Raw genomic sequence first — 24301 nt, 5'->3', positions numbered from 1 at the left:
TGTATTTTACATTACGCACACAGTTGTATCTGTACTGTCTGGGCTAGGTCAGGGGAAATCACATCGATTATGCTATAAGATATGGGATAAATCTTTCCCATATTCAAGCAGGACACCTTCAAAGGATTTACTTGCAAAATATCGGAAGAACTAAGAAGAAATAAAGATCACTGAATTATTCTCCAAACACAAACATACCCAATACCTAATGAAACATGTACTACATACTCTAATACAGTTACAGTGTGATTTTCCTTTACCTGCAACGGGTTAGTCACCAAAAATCTGGTGTATTGCATTTCGCTACACTTCTCTGGTGGGTCTTTATGAACAAATATTTGATATTTCTGGTAAACAGAATAAGACTCTTCGAATGTTTTTGAGAAGTCCTGATTGTTTAGGTCAGCTGGCACAAGACGAAGCTGAAAAGTATGCAAGAGACCTGGAATTTCTTTCCTTGTGTTGACAACTTTCCAATTTACACTTTCTAAACTGAATGACATTTCATGATACAAAAAATTACTATTGTTATAGAAAATGATACTCTAAATCCTAAAGCTATACACAGTCTGGTTAAAACATTTTAGGACTAATTCAATAGAAACGATGTAGATTTTTGCTGTTTGCCAAAATGGAAATATGTAGTACAAATCCTCCTCTTTGCGAATGCCAAATGGCATTACATCAAGGATGGATCCATGCCAAGATAATGGAGTCCATACCAAGATACAATAATTTGCTTATCATCTGTTTTTTATAGTAGTAATGGAGCCTTATATGGAATATGGCGTGCACGATTAAGTTTTGTTTTAAAAAAGCTCTATTTTGTTTGCAGAATACATATTCTGATAATTGATGACTGTTTGTCTTGGGACTATTATGTTTTTGCGGTTTGAGAAATTTCGAGATGGTAGAAAGGATGTTAAGGATGATGACAGAACTGGACATCCTTGCAATAGCTGTAGAGGCTTTGAACATCAATATTGCATGAGCTGCATTGAATGCAAAGCGCTAATTTACATGGAATTCATTCCTGGAGGACAAATAGTGAATGCAACATTCTGCATGAGTTTTAATGGATTAGCTAATGAATCGAATTGTGCATGTGCAACCAGGCATGTATGCAAATAAAAATTGGTTCTTGCTGCACAACAATGAGCAGTTTCGATTTGCAGCTGTTGTCGTTTTTTTTGGCAAAAAAACTATGTTGCATTACCACCCTTCCCCACCTCTCCAGCTAACCAGACTTGACTTCGCACAAGCACATTGCTTTTTTTTTTTCAAAGCTGAAATTAGAACTGAAGGTAAAATGATTTGATGATATCAAGACCATTTAAGATAATAAGTTCAAGGGAGATAGAACGGTAAGACCTAACCATGGGAAGATACAAGTTTTTCAGCAATCGTACCATCAAATGCATAGTTTCACAAGGATCATCATTTGTAAAATTATTAATAATGAAAATGTACTTTGTTTTTTTATGATCGCAGTCCAAAATTTTTTTAGCCAGGCTGTGTATTTGCCACCGAAGACATGAGCACTCTCTTGGTTGAAAACATTCAACTTGTATGCAACTGCAATTTGCGACTCTACAATACCCATGACTATATTCCAAAGAGATTTGGCTACTCAACGATTTAAGATTAATTTTAAATAACATTAAGCTTTTTTATTTACAGAAATGTTATATAATTTGCATGTAAAAAGTATGTAGGCTATTATGAAAGTCTGGACAGGTAGGTAATTCTGCGATTGCCATCAGTAAAAACAGACTGACTTACATAAACAAAGCCCAAGTCTATACAAATGCCCTCAACCTATCCCGAAGGCTATATGGATATGCTTAAAGTTGATATGTAATTGTAATATATTTTTTTTACTAGCTATAAAAGCCAAACTGCAGTGTATGGTGGATAAATTCAATGTTCCCAGGCTTTAAGTCATAAGCAAAAATTGAATTCTTGAAAAGAACAATCAATACCAGGTTTGTAACTTGAATTTTTGTCATTTGGGGGGAAGGGGGGACAAATAAACACTGAAAACATTTTACAGAATGTGAGCGTCACCATTCTAAAAAGAAAATCCAGACAAAATCTCTTACCCATCAAAACAAGTTTTCTCAAAGTGTGTGTTAAGGCTCTTAGGGACATTATGATGAGCTGTCAACATTGATACGTGTCTGTTTGGTACTTTAAAGCAGTTTTTTGTTATACTACTTTGTTATGGCGCGAGCCACAGATGAACATTGACTACGGTAAGGGAATTGTGAGTGACAAAGGTTTAGGAACCACAGTATCAAAACAATATTTAAGTACCTTTTGTCAGTGTTGTCGTCTATATTGGTCATCCAAGAAATAATTTAGCTCTTGAACTGCCAGTATTGCTGAACAAAAAATTATTTACAATATGAGAAGTTTGTGCACTGATATTATGAATCAATATTACAAATATTTAAATTAAAAAAGGTTTTTTTTTCAATTTTTCATAAAATATTTTTTAATATCCCAGGTGTCCTATAAGCTCTTCTCCTGCATATTAGTCTGTTCAGCAGCTTTGAAACTTACTTCTTAATTGCATTAATTTTTAATTATAATTTCCTTGGAATATGGACTGGGCCATCGTTCAGTTAGCTAGCTTTGAAATTTTTACATAGATAATAGGTAGTATATATGCAGGAAAAGAGCCTAAAGGGCACCTGTTTCCTCCCAGGATATTAAAAAATATATTTTGAATATTTTATGAAAAATTAAAAAAAAAAACAATAAAGCAATTCTTTTTATCTGTAATATTGTTTTATACTACAAGTGCACATACTTTGCATCTTGTAAATAATTTTTTGTCCAGAAATACTGGCAGTTAAAGAGCTAAATTATTTCTTTGGGCAACCAAATATAGATGACAAAACACTGACAAAAGGTATTTTAATATTGTTTTGATACTGTGGTTCCCAAACCTTTGTCACTTGCGGTTCCTCTGCCGTAGTAAACATTCATCTGTGAATTATAATATGACTATTTTGCTGTACTCATTAGTATTTTGTTTTAATTAATAAATTGCTGCAGAATATTTAAACATCATTATCTGTATTATCATGCGAATATAATGTCATATTACCATGACATATAATATATAATGCCATGAGGGAAAATTTAAATGGGAGCCTATTGGTAATTATTTATGAATAATTATATAGAGAAAAAACAATCAAGAGTCAAGTTTTGAGAATCTTTTACCTCAAGCCTATGGGCTGGATTTGGAACCGATTCGTTCAAAAATTCCTCCAGTGATTTTTCACCAGTTCCTTGCTTTGGCTTTCATAAAAAATTAAAAATAAATAACACGCAATGAAATAATATACAACAGAATTAATAAAAGCAGCAGGAAGCATATTACAAGTTTTTTTTCTTTTGAACCTGAGGCGACCATAAAGATGGTGCTTCAATATGCTCTTGCTGGAAGTCCCCCTCAGTTCAAGACAAGGACAGAAATATAACATGATTTTCTCTGGAGAGAATGATTTCCAACCCAGCTTGATTGATAGTTAATTGCTGTATGGCAATACAACCAGAATTGGTGTATGGTAAAGCAGTAGTAGGAGGCATAAGTATATTCAATGGCTCATAGATACATCTTCATCATAATAATATACAATAAAACTTCTCTAAGAGGAGATCATTCTTGATTTCTAAAAACCTTAATAGAGGTACATTAAAAAATTACAGACCAGAAAAGAAATCACCGCGATTGGGAAGTAGTTCTTTAAAGAGGTATCACCATGATTCCTATTAAATACAGGGGACCTATTACGTCAAATTGGGAGAACAAATTCTGTTACTTATGAGAAGTTGCACGTGGCTCTATCATTTTAGGGCACACACTTTAGTAAAATGGATGTGATTCTAAACTGATGTGTGGCAGCAATTTAGGATATCACTGAAAAACCCAGAAATCACAGAAGTTTCAAAAGACATTTAAAACTTCTAATATTAAAAATGGGAACCTATTGTTTTTCAGATAATTCAAGTTTTCGTCACTCTTAGGTGGTTTCGATTCTATTTATACTCAGATTATTAATTCTTAACCTCAGCGGTTCTCAAAGTGGGCATTGCCAACCTTTGTCTTGGGCATCACAGCAAGCTGGTGATATTAATGAGTGTTTGTTTGGCACTTTGACGTAGTGGGTTTTAAACTATTTTGGAGAGTTGCAGATAAACTGTCATGGCAAGAGAGCTGCGAGTGACAAAAGTTTGAGAACCAACTGCTCTACTTTAATCAACAGCAACTCATACAACTACAGCAAATGTGCTGGCTTTCAAGATTTAATTTTATCACCCCTTCACATATCCCCCCCCCCTTCCCATTAGCTAACATGTCGGAAAAATTGGGGGAACCAGCTTTTTGAATATAGTCTGGTCCATTCCTGGCATGCTGGGAAAAACAAGGTTTAATGAAGATCACTGAATAAATTCAAAAGAATTGATATCAATTTCTACTCAGTACTAAATAAACAAGCGAATCATAATAAAGTGATAGTTTTCATTGATGATTTTACTGTAGCAAACATATTTTGCCCAGAAATTTGATAAAAATGAAAAAATTGAACATTTACTGACTGCTCTAATTTAATTCGCTTAATGTCAACTTAATGTAAAATACAGATATTTCACTTTTTTATTGCACATGTTTAGACATTAAAGAAATATACCATCATTTTTTTCATTCCATTATCATGTTTTGATCTGCAATTCATTAATGTTTCCCTCTGCTAATTATAATTTTACATACATGATCAAAGAATGCAAAAATGTTCCACAATCTACTTGTATCCCTATATAACTCATCAAATCTACACTGATAAATACGCTTATAGTATTCAAAATTTTTGATCGATCAAGATTTGTGGTAGCAAAAGCAAAAATATATAGCATAATAACTATCTGAACGTAGCTTGTAAAACAGAAAGGATTGTAAAATGCAAAAAAAGATAAGGTTCAATTCACCCGATTCTTATACAAATACAAGGCCACAACAGGCAAAATGCCCAATGAGGTGCAGGTACTGAAGAATAATACAGTATTTGCAACTGGAATTTTCTGACATGCCAGAAAATACAGGTATTTCCGGCATGCTGGTCTACTTTGCTGTTTTCCAGCATGCCAGTTAATGTGACAGAATATGATAATTGCAAATTAACAAATGATCCATTCACTAATAAAAACTGAATTTTATATAAATGGAAATAATTCTTCAAGAAATTCATACTCCAGCTTACTTTTGTAGCTTGAAGAGCATCCTCCATGCTGCATCCACTATCTAAGAGCTTCTGCATGCGCCTCTCTCTCCTGATTTCTTTGGCTTTCTTACAACGAGGGAGACTAGGATTTGGACCACTGACTATGATTAAATCAAAAAGACAAAATCGAACATGCCATTAATGAAATTTTTTAATACAGACAGCGCATGCACTATTCATAAAACACTATTTTTTAGAGACCTTTGGTGTATGATATCACTCAGAATACAGTGGCATTGCTCCTCTTGGGTTTATGTAACCCAGGTTTCTAAAGAACCTAGGTTCTCAATGAGTAAAAGTAACCAATGTTACTTTCAAACAGGGATTTGTAAATTAAACTTTTAATTGTAATTTAAGAAACTGTAAATATTTGATGTGCTATAGCAGTGGTTCTCAACCTTTTTTTGTCCATGGCCCCCTTTCACCCATTTCTCATTCCTGTGGCCCTCCTTGCGAACATGAATAATTTTCTACTCCCCGATTTCCCATTAGAAGATAGTTATTCAAAAATTGTCTGAAGTATAAATATGTTTGAATTTAGTAATTTGATCAATTTTTAATTTATGAAAATAATGAAAAATCAAAACAAACATAATAGAAGACAGTAAAAAATAGAATAAATTATTTTCAATCAATGTAAACTCTGCGCTTGAAGACGGCACAATGTCATCAAGTTACTGTACTGGATGAAATTTGTATTATTTCCAAATTAGTTTTTTTTGTGTGTAAATGATTATGGTTTCATTGAGAAATGTCAGTTGTAGCTTCCAAAATACGCATTCTTATAATGATAAAAATCGCAAAAAGTGGTAGCAAGCAGTTTCATTAATTTTATTCTCTTCATGCGAATAAAAGTAGTAATGAGGAAGTAGCCACACAAATGAATCACAATTGGAAAGTTCAACCTTTCACATCGTTTTCAACAATAATACATGTATCAAGGATATAGGTTCATGTTGTAGCCCTACTATCAATTTAAAAAAATGAACTAAAATACGTCTGAAAAAATTTTAAATATTTGTTTGAACCATTCATTCCAGAGAAATCATGTACGCAGTGACAACACTGTTCATGTGAACATAATAATGATTCATTATCAGGAGTTCAAGCCCATTGGAAAATATAAATAATCAGATTTTCAAATAAGAAAATTATCAGTTTGTTGACTTCAATTTCGATACGGTGAAAATCTGATATTTCGTTGGATGACAAGCTACCTTCAAGTGGCTTTTTGGTTCATAATATGGCCGCTCTCTCGCAGGCGGACGAAGCAACGTGTGAGTTGGCTTAAACACAATGCAATATTTCACATAACAGTCTATACTATATTTAATATACAGGGTGCATAGGTAACGGGGCATATGACATTTTACTGGCAAACCATTGGTCCTAGAAACATACTTCAAGTTGGAAAAAGCACCCGAATAATGTGTAGTACTCAGATATTTGATTCATGTTGCCAGGGGTTATATAGTTATTAAAATAAAAATGTTAACTCTTTATGCGAACACCCTGTGCCCCAAAACCCAATGTGAAAGTTTTTTGTTTCCCGGTCTCCAACAAAAACATTCAACGTTTCTAAGTGCAATATTCACTGAGATATTCAAAGAAAGTTGGGGGAAAAAAAAACAGCATTAAATACGGGGAAACCATTTTATCTGTTGCTGTTTTTTCCTAAATTTCCTCAATTTTCCGAATTCGCATATCTCGGTGAATATTGCCCTTAGAAACGTGAAATTATTTTAGTTTGCATCGGGAAAGACAAAGCAACAACGTCTTAATTGGGTTCTTTGGCACACGGGGATGGTATAAAAAGTTTTTTTTACTTTATAACTATACAACCACTTACAACATGAATGACATATCTGAGTTGGACACGTGATTTGGATACTTTTTCTAGTTGGGTATGTCTCTAAGACTAATGGCCCGCCAGTAAAGTGTCATACGCCCTGTTACCCATGAGCCTGCATATACACGTAAAAAAATAGTTTGGGACGAAATAAAGTAGACTCCCGTTTTAACGAATACCGTTATAACGGGAAAAAATATTGTTTTTCCGAAAACTTTTCTAATTCCTGGGTAAGTTTACATAGGAACAATACAAAAAATCTTTAATTCCTTTGTAACGAAATTTCGTTATTACGAAGTGATTTCTCCGGTATCTTGCAGTTCATTATAATGGGGTTTGACTGTATTCCCTCCGAAAAAAATCGGACATTTTTGCAGTAAAGTAATTGAACTTCTGCAATTTGATCTGAAAACAGCCATTTCATAATGATTATGTCCTTTTTACTTTTATAAATTCAGGAAGGAAACAAAAGGAAGAAAGGGTGGGGAGAAAAAAAGAAAAATGACCAAGAGGGGCTCGGTTGTGCGTAAATGCTTCGAAATTCCACTTGTGCGCAAGGGGATTGGTGCCTCACTCTGTTTTATGACAAAATTTGACATTTATGAGACGTTTGACTACGGTCACGATTAATCTCTATATATAGCTTTCAATATTAAAATACACTGCTGGCCACCCAAATTGCAACACCAAGAAAGACAAGAGATATCGCAACAATATTTATTTTGTAGATAACATGTTGACCAAGCATCAAATGATTAAATTTATAGACTTCTGTGAAGTGTGGTTCCTGCCAAAATCAGTAGCCAGAGTAGCCGCCATTGTTGGAGATCACCGCTGCACACGCCTCGGCATTGATTCAAAGAGACTTTGGATGTGTTCTTGGGGTACAGCAGACTAAGCAGCTTCCACGCGTTGCCAAATTGATCTGGTGTGGCAGCTGGGGATGTAATCTGGGTCAATCGTTGAGCAACCATGGACCACATGTTTTCTATCGGCAAAAGATCCGGAGAGCGAGCTGGTCAGGGAAGCAATTCAATCTGGCGATTGACGAAGAACCTTTGGACAATGCGTGCCACGTGTGGTCGCGCATTATCCTGTTGAAATATGGCTGTGGGCAAGCCCTGAAGGTAAGGAAGGACAACTGGATCCAACACCTCGGAGATGTAGCGCTGGCTTTTTAAAGTACAGGCAATGTGTACTAGAGGAGTGTGAGAGTGATATCCAATACCGCCCCATACCATAATACCCGGTGCAGGACCAGTGCGGCAGTGCATAACGCAGCTGTTCAGCATCCTCTCTCCACGGTGTCTCCAGACTCCAATCCGACCATCGTGGTGTTGCAGACAGAAGCGTGATTCATCAGTAAAGACAATTTCATTCCATTGTGCCGTCCACATCCTTCTTTCATCACACCATTGGCGGCGGAGACGTCTGTGGTTCTGCGTCAAGGGTAGACAAAGCAATGGACGTCTTGCGGACAGACCACTCTGCTGTAAACGGCGTCGAATGGTACGCGCAGACACTGGATGATGCGGTACAGACTGAATGTGCTGTGCTATGGTTCGTGATGTGGCTGAGCGATCCGTCACTGCCATACGCACAATACGCCTGTCATCACGTGAAGTGGTGCACTGAGGTGGATGCGATCGAACACGTCGGTCCGTCGTACCCTCCTGCATCCAACGATCACATATCCGCATTACAGTTGTTTGGTTTCGTCCAACACGACTACCGATTTCCCTGAAAGATAATCCACAATCTCGGTAGGCCACTATCCTTCAACTGTCGAACTCGGATACTTGATCAAAAGATGATCGCTGTTTTCTACGAGGCATAATTGATCGTTTTTTTGAAAAAACCACAAGAAAAACACAATTGCCGTACTTCAAATCGTCGAAATCTCCAAGCCTTAAATAGCGCTTTGAAGTGGCGCCACAGGCACGCGTGATGTGCGTCTGTGCTGAAATTCTAATCATTTGCATATCTCACCTCCGCTAATGCATGTTGTAAATTTCATATTATTTGCATGCTTCCTTCAGGGTGTTGCATTTACGGTGGCCAGCAGTGTATATTATACCTCAACAAGGCTACGACCATAGTGTCAAGGGACGCTATTTAGAGCGCATGGACGCTAGTGTTCATCTTCAGATGGAATCAAGAACTTTCGGAAGATTTTATAGTTGATTTTTTTTCCTCCGTATATTATGATCCGTCCATTGACGAACATTGATTATGTGTGAATTTATATGTGCAAACTATATGTAATATTTTTATTTATTATCCTGAAGATATCTAATAAAATTTCCAGACATACCCATCCTCTGGGAACACTTCCATATATCAATAATGAGATGGGAAGCAGAGTGTGTTTGGTCTTCAAAGGTCAAAGGCCAGTAGTAGGCCAGCAGCAGGCTTAAGTAGTAAGTCAGTTAATTAATAGGAAGTATTGCAGTATTGATTAAAAAACTTTAAAGGTGTAGTGTCAATCTTAGAGGAAGTCCTAATACATTATCTTCTTGGATTGCATATAAACACCAATCAGCAAACCAAATGACGTTAAGACCGTCTTAAATTTGTTCAAAATTACGTTTTTCCTGTTAAATTGAAAGGAATAGCATATGAACACTTGCGATTGAAACAACATTAATTTTATGCAATTATAGTTTCTTAAGTTATACAGCAATGTAGTTTTAAAAAATTAAATTTCGCGGGTATTTTTGCTCATGTATTATTTGGTCCCTTGAAGTCGTTACAACTGAATTCGACTTTGTTTTCAGCAAAGGCAATGAATTGGCACCCCCCTCAAAATTCATAAAAAAATACCCCAGAGCAATCATTCTTTATTCGATTTTTATAAATATATTCCCCATCAGACCACTCAGTGCTGGCTGAAGATAGCTTTGTGCTAAACTAGATGGCTATCCATCTGTAATTGCATGAAAACTATGGGGTTTTTTTTTAAAAGCTTTCATTTTTCACTCATCAACTTCTTGGATTGTATTTACTACCGACAGACCAGTCACGACCCAGGCTCTGTCCCTCCCGGGATATAAGCCTTTTACCCTTGCGGGTTGGGTCGCGCTGGGTGCATTTACTACCAGCACTCAAAAGAATGTCAATGAATGGTCAATAAATCTGTCTGCTTTCTTTATGGCAGCCCTTTTTGAATGAAAAGTCTTCGAACACACACAATTTTCTGTCTTTACAAGTTACTTTACTCCATTTTGCTTAAACCTCTTCTAATAGTTTGTGTCAGGGCCTACTGACACCCCCAAGTCGTAAAACCACAGAGATTACATGAACAACTTATTTTATTTTCTTCCTCATGTTAATGTTACTTGAATAGGGGAAAATTTGCGAGAAAGATATGCTATATATATGCTATTCTATGCATTTTCTTTGTAATTAAATTTTTTTAGTCAGAGTGACTAAAAAAATTTAATTTCATAAACTTCTTCGTGGTCCCCATATCAGTAGCCGTGGCTCCCGCTTTTGTGAGATTTTCATCTGTGCCCCCCTAGAATATCCTAGGGCCCACCTGGGGCCCCCCGGTTGAGAACCACTGTGCTATAGTATGTCAGCGACATCACTCTTAAGTAGTTGAATTTGGCTAAAAGAAAACACTCACTTTTTGTGATGTTCACAGTATTTTGATTTGATCGATTTATTTGAGGGGATGATGATGGTGATCCTTGATTTTTTTCCATTTTTTTGTCTTTGATGGCAGTCTTTTCTTCACTGGATGCTTCACCTGTAAATAAGATGATAATCTTGAACATGTTTGCATCTTACCTGTAATGACGAATAAATCAATTTTTGAAGTTAAACTCTTGGAAAAATCATTAAGTTATAGGTAAAAAGAAAGAGACGGTGTCACTCTATGCTACTGATACCAAGTGCAGAAGACTGGATATGATTCAGAGATGGTGGTGACTATTTTCAGAAGCCTTAGTTAGAAGACTGCTTATTGCGCAGTCCTGTTCATCATACATAAGATCTATGGAAAGAGGAAATGTTCTTCTGTTGCATAGTGGTCTAGCGCAGTGTTTCTTAACCTTTTTAAGCTCATGGCCCCCTATGGATCAAATTTTTTTCTCGTGGCCCCCCCTGTTCTATCCAGGATCCCCTCTACCCTCATCCAAGAGTGAGATATTTTCTATTTTTTTTTATTATGAATATGGAATTTTAATAAATCAAATCAATCTCTGGAATCCTGGCTAAGCACGGATTCAAATGGTGGATTATTATCTCTCCCAGGAGTCAAATTATAAGGTAAAAAATGGTAAGTGTAAAATACGGTACGATCCAACGAACATGCATGATAATTCGACCTACACATCAACTGTTGCTCTGGCGGCCCTCCATACTTAGCTGGAAGTAACAGCTTACATATGAAAATCATAGTACCAGATCCCATATAGAGCGGTCCCCCTCCCTCCACTATAGACATGAAGACCCGGGTCATGCCCACATAGACCCAAGGGTTAAGATGCCCCTGGTTCTATGGACGGAGATGATGAACTCTGAAAGTAGTAATATGTTTCAACTATGTTTCACTTTTAAAGCTTTTTCTTTTCACAGCTCTCTATGACTCCCTTCACCACCTGTCGTGGATCAACTTTCTTCTGATTTCCTCCTGTGCCCCCCCCCCCCCTAGAATATCCCAGGACCACAAGGGGGCCATATGGCCCCAGGTTGAGAACCACTGGTCTAGCGTACTCACCTGGAATGTGAGGGGATGGTGGTTAGATTTCTCGCAGAGGCCCGTGAATTTTATTTCTAAAGTTAAACTCTGTATCATATTTGGTCTTTTGCAGGTATTAGGTCAGGCATCCAACTGGTGTTCTGTGGTACCTCAAGGTTAAGCGAAAACTTTATGGGGGAACTCCACGGTATCAAACACTTTTTCCAACTTTGAGGTGTGAATGTAAGTTGGTATTTCATTCGAAAAAGTCTCTCTGCAGAGAGCAGGAGAAAAGCATTTTAAAAATGGATACTCATCACTTTTTGTTTCATATAACAATGCAAAACATTGCATTTAGAGGGAAAAGTGCTGCAAACAAGACAAGCTGGTCTTGGGAATCCAACCAAATATTTACTGAATAGGAAACTGATTCGACAGGTTATACAAATATGATCATGAAAACTTAGTACATTCACAGGCCTCTACAAGAAATCTAACCACCATCCCCTCACATTCCAGGTGAGTACGCTAGACCACTTTTTGTTTCATATAACAATGCAAAACATTGCATTTCCAGTAGAGGGAAAAGTGCTGCAAACAAGACAAGCTGGTCTTGGAAATCCAACAAATATTTACTGAATAGGAAACTATGTAGGACGATGACTTGCATTCTCTATATCAGGAGAAGGAACTACTTTGATGATCATCAGGTTATGCTAAGTGAAGTAGTAAATGCCGCCAACATTTGGAACTTAATAAATTTTTTTAATTATACTAAACACCTGAACTAATGGTGAGTATCAATTCTCTGCTCTGATCCAAACTCTCAAGTGTTATTTGTCAATAACTTCATGTTGAGTTTCCAGCCATATCCCCAGAAAAAAGATCTCTGTTCTTTCTTCCCCTTTAAATAGTATTGCAGACAGGAGCAGCCACCTCATTTACCTATATATATGGGCTAATATTGTTTGCTGGAATCACTAAATGTCCTACTTGCAGGTTCTAGTATTCAACAGAATGGTAACAGTTATGCCTTTCGTTCCCAACATTGTTGCTAAAACACTTGGGAAATCCCCACAGAAGGATACTTCTTCACATCTACATGACCCATAATTCTGGGTTATACCACTTGATGTCAGAGCAATGAGTAAAATTGCCAAAGCTTTTCCCTCTTGGGATGTCAACAATGGATGATGAAATAGAAAAGGTGTCTGATGTGTAAATGAAACAATGTAGACCTATAGAAAATGTTTTGCTGGTAGTAATATGCATAAAGGTAATGTGCTAGTGCAAGCAGTCATTTTATGGTGAATTTTTTTTTTCTTTTTTTAACTCTCATGACTGTCAAACATCAGAAGAACAACATTCATATGATCGATCTGGTACCTGTTCAAACTCAGGTATGTGTTCAAACAAAAAATGTAAATTCTTAAATGTAACTTGAATATGACATGTTGAATTAGGCTGTCAATCCTTGTACTTATGGGCATGAAATTGGGTATGAGAATCAATGCATCTTGGAGTGCCAAACATGACCCATTGCTGCAAAAATAGTCAATTGGGACAATAATCAGCAAAGTTGTCACTGCTAAAATTACCAAAAAAATTGACTTTAGCAAAAAACAGAAGGCTACTACTACTGAACCACACATGCACCTCATCCATATTTCTCTGCGGAACTTCTACTACATGTTGGAACGTGTGTGTATGTGTAGTGAACATGACTGAAGCTTGTTTTTGTATAATGCTTGTTGTGTGTAGTGCTTCCATCTGACATTGGTTTTTCTAACTATGAGTGAAGTGTAATGATTGAATAATTTATCGTTGCAGGCCTGTTGCTCTCTGTGGCAACACTTTTTAATGGGGAGATGGGCTTGCATTTGCACCTCGAAGTTGGGAACCACAGAAAATAAACTTCAGCTGACCACCACTGTGGCGACGATAGGGTACAAGTGACTGCAAAATGCAAGCCAATCTCCTCATTAAAAAGCCTCGCCCCTGAGAGCAACAGGCTTGCAATGGTAGAAATATCCAGACATCACACTTCACTCAGAATTTTTAATATAGATGAGACCACTAAAAAAATTCACACACAACACTATATAGTACTCTGTTAGGTGACACGCTCCCACTTCCGGTACAACTCAATCAGTAGTAAATTCACTATGGGGATAGACCAGAGTTGTGCTTGGTTTGAAAGAAAAAGAAAAGGTATAATAATTGTATTGTTATAGGCCTGTTGCTGCAAATTGCAATGAATATAAATATAGAGTATTTTATGAAAAAAGTTATAGATGATTATTAAGTACAGCCTTATTTTAAAAGGCTGGCAAACACAAATGGAAGAGGCAGGCTGATGAATGTTAATGAGCTATAAAAACATAGTGAAAACTTTGCCACATGAATAAAACAAGTGAAATCAACATATTTTTCAACAAATTAAAATAGAATGATGAGATAAAACCTTATGATAATTTGATTTCAATTTATCAAGAAATACGTTGATTTAATGAACTGTTCAATCAACTTTGCAACAAATGAACATAGAATAGATTAAATCATTTAAGACTGTTTCCTGATGTATGTAACATGGCTAATTTATTTCAAAAGGTTTGTTAGGCCAAACCAAATGTATACTCATGTGTAAAAGCTATTTGATGGTGAGGGCTAGTGAAGTTTTTAATGACCTTCAACTGATATAGACTAACATCATCATCTACAAAGGCAGTTCAGCTTTTTTCGGACTAGGTAGCACACAACCCAAGTCATAGTGGCAATTTTTTCTCCATAAAATTTAAAAAACAAAATGAAAGACACATGCAAAATATTACAGACCTGATTCTTGCATAAACATTTCCATGTCCTTGATTGCAAACTCTTGTTTTGGTAAATCTGGATGGCATTGTTCCATCGGTTGTTCATTATTTTCTTCAGATAGTGATGAGTTGTTGCACTCGGAGTCTGCCTTCAAAAAGGATGAATTCATAAAATAAATTATATAATGTTAACTAAATGAATAGGACCCATGCCAATCAAGAACTTGGTCAAACAGATTTTAATTACAAGGCACATGCACGATTAAATAGTAATTTATAACAGCATAGTGGTTACAAGAGTCCTTCCTTAGCTGTTTTGAAACACAGTTTATAAAACATCTTTTCAGATCTCATGATCTTATTTGTTTAATGTTAAAAAGATTTGAAAAATTCTCAAATAGGTATTTCTAAATCTAATTTGAAAACTATTTTGAAAAATAAAAAGCCCCCTCCCCCATCCCCGATGGCAGCTAATGTAATGGTTACACAAGGTTGCAATATAACCACCAGAAAAGTACTGCCTAATAAATGAAGTAGATATCAATAGTTTGAAACGATAACTCTTAAAATAAAATAAAAATGTATTATATTCCTCATAACTGCTTTCCCAATTAAGTCTGCAAAAAGTGGTGATTAAAAAACATACATACATTTTTTTTAACCCCTGATGCTAGAAATTTGCTCATTTTTTTCAGCACCTTTTTCTGAGATTTGGACAGTTTGAAATCCAGAGCTTCACACCTATAACAAGAACATAGAAATCTGCATAAATACAGCGGCACCTCAGTACTCATTGCTAATTAACAAAACTCATTAAGAGTGCAGAAACCAAAGAGTTTTTATACAAGAAATAATGGAAATACATCAAAGTAAAAAAATTCAATTAATCACATGTTTGCATGTAGTTGATTAACATGCAAATTCAAATGCAAAATGAATTTGATATACCAGAACAGAGGAATACCACAATCAAAACCATTCAATATACTAACATCAGAGACATGTTTGAAACTGATATCTCATTATTTGATTACGTAAAACTTTAACTATTCTCTTGTTCAATTTTTGAATGACCCTTGAATTTTAAAAATTACCACAGTGTTTCCCCAAAAATAAGACCTAGTTGTATATTAATTTTGCTACAAAAAAGGTGTATTATGGCTTATTTCAGAATATTTACCGTGGTTCCCAAGCAATGCGTTTCAGACATGTATATGCCTTTATAGTGGTTTATCACCTCAATTAATGCTGCCAGTACATGTATAATAGTTTATGCCTTTATAATGGTTTGCCACTTTTTCAATCCTCCCATTAATGAGAGTTTTTGAATAGACGTCACAATCATCATCCGCATCACTTTCAGGGTCAGGCAAAGGATGATCCCCATAGAAATCAGTGTTAAAATTGCAGATTTTACTGTAAGAAATGTGGAAATTTAGCGTGGTTTTCCACCACATCAATAATTTTAAAAATTGTATTGAATTCTCGATTTTTGAAATATTGAGTTCGCTTAGAGATACAAAGCCCAGAAGATGAAATATGAAGTAATTAGCCAGACCTACTTTTGAGTTGGATATCCATGTAATAACATTGATTTCAACTTTTATTTTTTATCTTCTCAAACATGAAAATTAATGACAAGAATTTTAATCATTTATCACTTATCAATTTAGTCGAAATCATCTTTCAATTCAAGAATTTCTAATCATTTATCACTAATCGAGATACTTAATCATTTAGTATTCTGCACGCCAAGATGATATATTTTCAATAGTAATATAACATGTTGGATGTGGATCTTCTCTTTGGATAACCCTTATTTTTGTTTGATAATTTAATAAATTAATTTGTTATTGTTAACCCTTCTGTGTGAATTATATTAATTTTTGTTGGTCGCTTTCTTTATTGACGGACACTAATACACAGTGCAAAAAGATTCTATAATCATAAATTTAATTGTTTTCCCTTTTTATGCCCATTCACCAATCGACTCCGTCCCAATATTATGAGCGGTATGAGAAAAATTAAACCAGGACATATTTTTTTGGCGAGGTCTTGTTTTCGGGAAAACATATGCTACTTCAATTAATATTAATTGTGCAGCAATGGAATTTGTTTTGTTTTACATATTTTCCAAAGGGCAAACTTTTATGTACATGAATATAGGGCCCTGAGAAAAATATATAAAGTTTCATTTTTAAATTTTTCAAAAAATTAATCTGTTTATGTAAAAAGTACTAAAAAATGAATATTCACCTCATTTAAAACATTTTTACAATTAGAAGATCTGTCTGTAGCAAATGGTTGGGGAAAAAGGCAGCCTGGGTAAGGACTCTTTGAACACGCTATACATACCACTACATTCAAAAAGTTATGCAACTTATTTTATTATACAAAAATGCATGCAGATAGAACCTGTTTATTTGGTGTTTCCTTTGAAGTAACTACCAAATAGCAATTATGCATTTTTGCCATTGTTCATACAAAGATGTAAATGCCAATTGCAAGTTTTTTTTTTGTCACAGTGCCTTTAGTGCCTTCATCACTGCTCGCTGCATTTCTTCTGAACCTGAGAATCGTTTCCCCCTTAAGCAAATTCTTTATCCAAGGAAAAAGAAGGTCACAGTGAGGCATGATCAGGGGAGTAACCTGGTTGTAAAAATATTAGAATAAGATGTTCTGACAGAAAGATGGTGATTATCTGACACAGGAGGGACCTGTGAGCTGGAACATTACCATGATGAAGCACCCACTACTTGGCCTTCCAAAGATCTGGTTATTTGCGTCTCATCATATCATGCAGATATTTAAGGACGCACAGGTTCCCCCTGGTGTCAGATTATCTGTCAAAACATCACATTCCAATACTTTCACCACCAACATATTCCTCTGATCTTACCCCCCATGTGAATTTTTCCTGTTTCCTTGGACAAAGAATTTGCTCAAGGGATAATAATTCTCAGGTTCTGTCGAAGTGCAGTGAGCAGTAACAAAGGTACTGGAGGATGTGACAAAAAAAGGCTTGCAATCTGCATCTACATCTTTGTGTAAAAAATGGAAATAAAGTATATAATCAAACACAGGGTAGTAGAACATGAAGGAAACACTAAATAAACAGGTTCTATCTGTGTATTCATTCTGCCATAGTAAAATAAGTCTCAGAACTTTTTGAACATAGTAGTATTAGATCAGTAGGCTACATCATTATGCAAAGGATGCATTAATTCTTTCTCCCAATTCCCCAATGTGCTTCAGTAATATAAAAGAGACAATTTTCATTGAATTATGATCAACACACAAACATATTGAATTATACTCATTATAAAACATGAGAATGTGATGTCCACAAAAGAAAATATTACCTTATGGTATACTGAGGACAACAAGTAAGATTCATTGCAGGCTTATAACAATATCTCCCACTTCTGGAAATATATAAATTTATAGAAAAGTGATTAATTTGATTTAAAGTGATTCTATAATACTCGAAATGCCAAACTTTACCAAATTAAAATTTTAGCTACGTGAGGTACTTTTGAATTTCCATTGTCTTATTGCATTCTGAGAATAAATCAAAACTTATTCCATACATTAAAATGTTTTTTTTTTCTTCTTGAATTTTCTTCTTGGAAAGCTTCAAAGCAGAATGCTTTGCATTGTTTTGCAAAAAGCCATTGGCTGACTGGAAATGTTAAGGGGTAAAAATTCCCATAATATAGTGTTTCTACTTTTTTCTAAAAATTCTTCCAGATTGTTCTGCAAAATGCACTGCAGATATTAGCATATTCTGCTTTAGGGGTTGTAAAGATTCAAAAATCAGATACTTAATGATTGCTGATATAGTAGAGCTTTGTTTATATAACCGTCATGTAAAAATATCCCATAAATGAGAAAACTGTACAATTGAAATTTGATTTAAAATTAGAGTAAATTCTATTTATTCTATGCCATTTTTACAAAAATTTGTTGAATTTCTAGATTCTGATCAAAAGTTGTCTGAATGTACAAAAATATGAAATTGAATTTTAAACGATATTATTATAGTAGCCCAAGGCTTGACAAATTGCAAAAAGATCTGGGAGAGGGGGCAAAAATTTTTTCGACAAGAAAAAAGGTAAAAAAAATTTCTTTTGACTTTTCCTGGATATAGTTGCCATCTTTACTGATTAAGATACGCTGATATAAATTCCAAAAGTTTTGTATTGTCATCAAATTCCAATTTAGTAACCACATGCACCAAAACTAATTTCTTAGGTGACCTGGCACCTAGGATTTCTCCAGCCCCTTACTATATTACGCTTGTCTGTGGACAAAAAAGATAATGCATAATGTACTGAACTAATGCACAAAGAGCATTCCATAAAAGCTGAGAGTGGTATTTTTCTTGAGTTAAAAACTCTGCAAAAGTAAATAATAAAAGGTGCAGACGACTTTAATTTGAAGAGAATGTGAATCAAAATAAAATGACACTCATTATGACGATCGTTACAATGTAATGTATCACCCCTTTGGGTCTCTTAATATGTATTACCTATTACCGATGCCCCCCCCCCCAGTTAACTAGCTAACACTAGTTCCTTCCCCGGCGAGGGCCTGGTTGTGTCAACGACCTTTGATGATTATGTTTAATGTATATGATTATTTTTTTTGTAAAGAAATAATTGTTTTCAATTACCTTGTTTAATTAGGGAGGTACTTCCGCTGGTTATGTACAATCCATTGTCTCACCTTCAATAGCCTTACCGATATCATGGGTAAAGTCCGGCCAGCTTTGTTCACGGTTATCGAACTATTGCCAACCAGAAATACAGAATATCCAAAATAATTCCAATAGTGTTAGGATATGCAAATCAACAGGATTGACGTCATAGTTTTCCCAATGCGTCTGAGGAAACTTGTTCTCTCAGTGCGCCGAGAACAACCCTGTTCTCGGCTATTATAAATAGGCTGGATAAACCAGAAGCGTCGCATTCAATCTCCTAACTTCGAGCAGTTCGATCTACTCACTCCACTAAGTGGGGTTGATGGCTGAATAACCTCTACTAACAACTAGTTGATGTTGTGATGTTACTAATGTCGTAAAAACGTGATCCTCTAAACTAGGCTACACTGGCTGATCCGAGTAGCTGTCAAGTATAACCCTCTAGTCATCTAATAGTTATTACCATACATTCTAGTCAGTTGGAAAGTGGTTCCTTGAAGGGGTCTGATGACCCACAAAATGCTACGTTAACCTGCAGTTGTATACAGCTAGGTCTTCAATGTTGTGTCGACGATCTATAGCGTGATTCGTCGATGGAAGTGATTCAACAAGTCGTGCAACTTTGGAAAGTTGTCCCAAAATCTGTGGGTTCCTGAGATGAGCCTTCTCAAGTGATCAACATTGTCAGCCTCACTTGAAAACCAGACACTCTGTTCTCGACGTAGGAACTATGAGTTTTTCTATGATGTCTCGCTGGTAATTGGAGTTGGTCCCCGGCTACATTGGGTGAGACCTTTTCTTGATTTGTGAATCGAAGTGTAATTGTCGATCTCGGAACTGATATGTTGAACTCTAATGTGTTACTTGTTTAAAATATGTTGTGGTAATAAATGTTTTGATCTGAAACGTGTCTTGTTCACTAATTATTGCCGGTTGAGTTAATTGGATCCTTGAATCATGGGACAGTAGCATATAAATACGCTACAACCACAGGTCCTAATTTTTTTCCTATTTCTGCCATGTTATTTTTTATCCAATAGAACGACTGGTAAATATCATTCAATCCATTACAATGACTGAACTCAGTCCAGCCCTTTTTTTACAGAGAAGTCGAAAAATTCCATTGCTGAGTGAGTTTGGCCTTTCATGCTTGGAGAAGAGAATATAAAGCATCACCACTTTTACGGGAAAGCACTGTGGTTAAGTAGTGCCTTCACTGGAAACAGGGTGAAACATAACAAGGTGCACTGTACTTGTGCAAGTCGACTGGATGATGCTGATGTTTCTTCCCCCACCCACTTTCTGTTTTATTCTCACATGATGGCCCTTACTCCCACTTCCCCTAATTTTATTCAATTTCTCAATAGAAGAATACATAGGCAAGTGAACTAATGTTTTCATTCTGAAAATTACTCATTCAACATGGCTGTCTTAAATAAACGAAGCGCTAGATCTTTAGATCTTAAGTTGAAAGTTTTGGTGGAAGTTGACAAGAAATTGAGGTCAAAAGTCAAAATAGCTGAATCTGAATATTCCAAAGAATACTTTGCTCTCCATAATTAAAAACCATGATTAGAATATGAAAGCAGAATTAGGGTTTCCTGCTTTGTGTAGTCGATCACAGCAGGGAGATTTTAATAGTTGGGAAAAGCAGAGAAGCTAAATTTTGTGATTTTTTTAAAACTTTTGATATAACGACCTCCGAATATAACAGGTTCTAAAGGTTAGTTGGGTACTTAAGCGTTGTTCTAAAGGTAAGATGCTGTTCACACACTGTCTCCAGAATTTCCAGAGCAAGGCGTATTAGACAAACCACTTTATTGCCTACTCTGACTTGGTGATCAGACAATTCGAAACTCATTTTCTTAATCACCCTTGAATTTATGGCTTCTGTGACGACAATAAATATCAAAGACAATTTCAGTAATTTGTTATGCTATTTACAAAGAACTATGAAGGATTTTCAAGTGATATTAACTTGAAAGTTGAAGTCGGGGGGAAAGCATAGTTTTGTGTCAATTTTTTAGTTGTCATGACTACCTTGTGTTCAAGATTTGTCAAGCCCTGCACCAAATGATCATATTTTGTCATTAGATTTCAAAATTCTCAAAAAGTAATGAAATATTCAATAAAAAGTTACCTTCTCCAACCTCTATTGATCATATCTTGATAATCTTGAGGCGTCAGATAATGACCCCATAATCCTGTTGATCAAAAACAAATAAATTATAAGCAATAATTATCATCCAAAATGTGTTCCACAAACACAATGCAGGGATCTGTCCAGTCAAAATTTGGGAACATTTTCAGACCATTCACAAAATAAATTAATGAAATCATAAATTCAACATTTCATTTCTTTTGTGATAAATGAACTAGATAATTTCGCTTACCACAAAATTAATAACCCTTTTTATCATAAAAATAAGGAAAATTTTCACAAAACAGGCCCCTAGAAAAAAAAAAAGTATGGACAGACCCCTATTATGACTCACTCAGAGAAATAGCAAATAACGAACAATTAATAATTAAGAATAAGTAGGCCACTGAATTTATTTTGCAATCATTCTTGCTATCGCATATCATATTACTCACATATTTTATTATAATGTTACAGCCTCACTTCTGTAAGTGGATACTGGATAAGAGAATAAACCAGTTAACTTAAGTAGATAGCTTTTTATTGTAGTCCAATTAGAATTTCAGTGAAAAATCGAATAACTCAATTCAGTCTTTAGTGGATAAAATTGTTTAACTCTGAATTTTTATTTTTTCTAGAAATCCTCAGCAGAAAGTGAATGAGACTCTCTTAAGTCAACCTTCCAGACACCTTAGGCCAGACTAAATTTCCCAAGAAGCCTGCATGCCATCCCGCGGCCCTCATACTAAGGTATTTATAATTTTAGGAAGAATCCAGATTTGCAAGAGCTTATTGCTCGTGCAATTTACATTGACATCTTAATAGAAAAGCCAATGGGACAATGGTTATATTGGGGCAAAAATAATTGAAGACTTTTATTCATTCTGAGATTATTTTTCATTGTCAATTGTAATCTGTTTTGAAATCACTATTTCCACAGAATCTGAAAAAGTTTGATTTTAATGAGATTATGATTAAATTTAATCTGAAATTACTTTAAATGATTTTTTAATTATTTAGTTCAATCATTCTGTAGCTATTTAATTCGCAATATATCTTGAAATCATTATCCAGTTATTACTTGTTAAATAATTTCTATCAAATACAAAACAAATACAACACCACAACATGCAAAATGCCCAACGAGGTGGCTGAGAAAAGGTTGCCCATAACAAATATGGATGTCGTATATTTCAAAAATAACAGCAACCCAATTAAAAATGCAATTACAAACAATATATATACTTGTACATGATAAAATATAACATATTGCCCATAAAGAATACTTATGGTTGTATTATTCTAAATATCGATAGCTTCTCGATTTACCCCAACATGTTCATCGCACTTCTTTTTAAACGTGCCAATTGTGCTGCAATTTACTACCTCCGGTGGGTAAGCTATTCCATTTATCAACCACCCTATTAGAGAAAAACTCCCTGCAACATCATAACCTAAAATTGTCCCTTACCAATCGATACTGGTGTCCCCTTGATCAACAAGTATCACAAATTATAAAATTCTTTCTTTCATTGATTTATAAGTTTTTCTTTCACTAATTCTGAAATTATTTGTTTCATTAATTCTGAAATTATTTGTTTCATTAATTCTAGAATTATTCCTTTCATAAATTAAAGAATTTTTTTTATTAATTCTAAAATTTTTTACTAATTCTAAAATTTTTTACTAATTCTATAATTATTTCTTTAAAAGTTAATTATATTTCAATGTTTTCAACCATTTCCTGAAAATGGTCAGTGGGCCATAACAAACAGCTCTGAGGGCCAAATGTGTCTTGTGAGCCATGTGTCGAAGACCCCCTGTTCCAAGTATATTTAGATTTTTTTTTTTCTATTAATCTTCTTGTCCATGTCTCATCACAAAATGCAGGGCTTGATAAATTGAGGGGGAAAGAAAAATTCAGGGACCAGCTAAATTTTCTAGAGTCAAGTGTGGTTTTTATGAAGAAAAACTGTCCTGGAATAAAATTATATTTTTTCAACTTTTCTGGAACTTGATGGCAATTTCCTCATGTAGGAAGACCTACTACCATTAAATCCAAATTCCAAATAAAGTCCACAACGGTTAACCCATTAAGTGGCATTGACGAGATATCTTAGTCTTCATAAAAGCCTTTTATTTTAGCACTGGAAAGCCCAGATATTTTGTAAAGTTGATCTCTCAATGGAAAACTTTTCCCTATACCACTTAGTTTGCACCTGCTGAACATCTGACGAAAGCCTACTTTATTAGAAAAAGATGTCATTAAGAGTCAGGGGGTAAGTGATTTCTAACTGTCGCTCAAAAGGTTAATGCGATCTCATTGTGACTGATAGCAATAATCGAATGATAACTATATCCGAAAAAAAGTCCCATATGCAAGTACAGTGACCATATATCCTGTTTGGTTGAACAGGACATATGATAAATGGGTACTGATGAAACGTGAAAACTTTTTTCTTTTCCACATAACTGGTTGCAAAAAATGTTCAATTGAAATTCTTTTTTTTTCAAAAAAAATCTATTCTAACATGGGGGTTTTTTTTCCTTTGAATAAAATTCTGCATTTTTGTTATTTAGCCATTGTAAGGCATTAGAATGAAATCGTCTAATGTATACCACAAATCACGAATTTTTTATTTTTAAATACAACATGTTTTATAGATCCATTGAGAAAGTCTTTCAGCAAAAGAAATTTGAATCTGGTCAAATGAAAGAAACTAATCAGGAATTAAAGAAAGAGGCTTTTTTTCATCACACATTTGCCTTCATTACAGGAAGGCCATTGCAAAAAGCAGCTCCATGCATACATCTGT

At 35.0% G+C, this 24301-nt stretch overlaps 1 protein-coding gene across 2 annotated transcripts in view; it reads right to left on the bottom strand.

The window, feature by feature from the left end:
* Window positions 1–24301, bottom strand: part of Ate1 (arginyltransferase 1) — a 45991-nt gene that overhangs the window by 17998 nt on the left and 3692 nt on the right. Inside the window, exons 2-9 of one of the 2 annotated variants that reach the window (XM_089253124.1) lie at window positions 21486–21549; window positions 18006–18068; window positions 15294–15384; window positions 14663–14792; window positions 10772–10894; window positions 5274–5395; window positions 3235–3312; window positions 261–422 (exon numbers count right to left, since the gene is read on the bottom strand). In XM_089253124.1, the coding sequence (XP_089109250.1) occupies window positions 261–422; window positions 3235–3312; window positions 5274–5395; window positions 10772–10894; window positions 14663–14792; window positions 15294–15384; window positions 18006–18068; window positions 21486–21549 (833 nt within the window). The remainder of the gene's footprint in view (window positions 1–260; window positions 423–3234; window positions 3313–5273; window positions 5396–10771; window positions 10895–14662; window positions 14793–15293; window positions 15385–18005; window positions 18069–21485; window positions 21550–24301) is intronic. The other variant, XM_089253125.1, reaches the window with a different exon arrangement.

The sequence above is a fragment of the Pholcus phalangioides genome, unplaced genomic scaffold (assembly GCF_987345545.1).
Source record: "Pholcus phalangioides strain wild (caught in Gottingen) unplaced genomic scaffold, Ppha-v1.0 ptg000032l_1, whole genome shotgun sequence".
Lineage (NCBI taxonomy): Eukaryota > Metazoa > Arthropoda > Arachnida > Araneae > Pholcidae > Pholcus > Pholcus phalangioides.
This window is presented reverse-complemented; position numbering and strand designations above follow the sequence as displayed.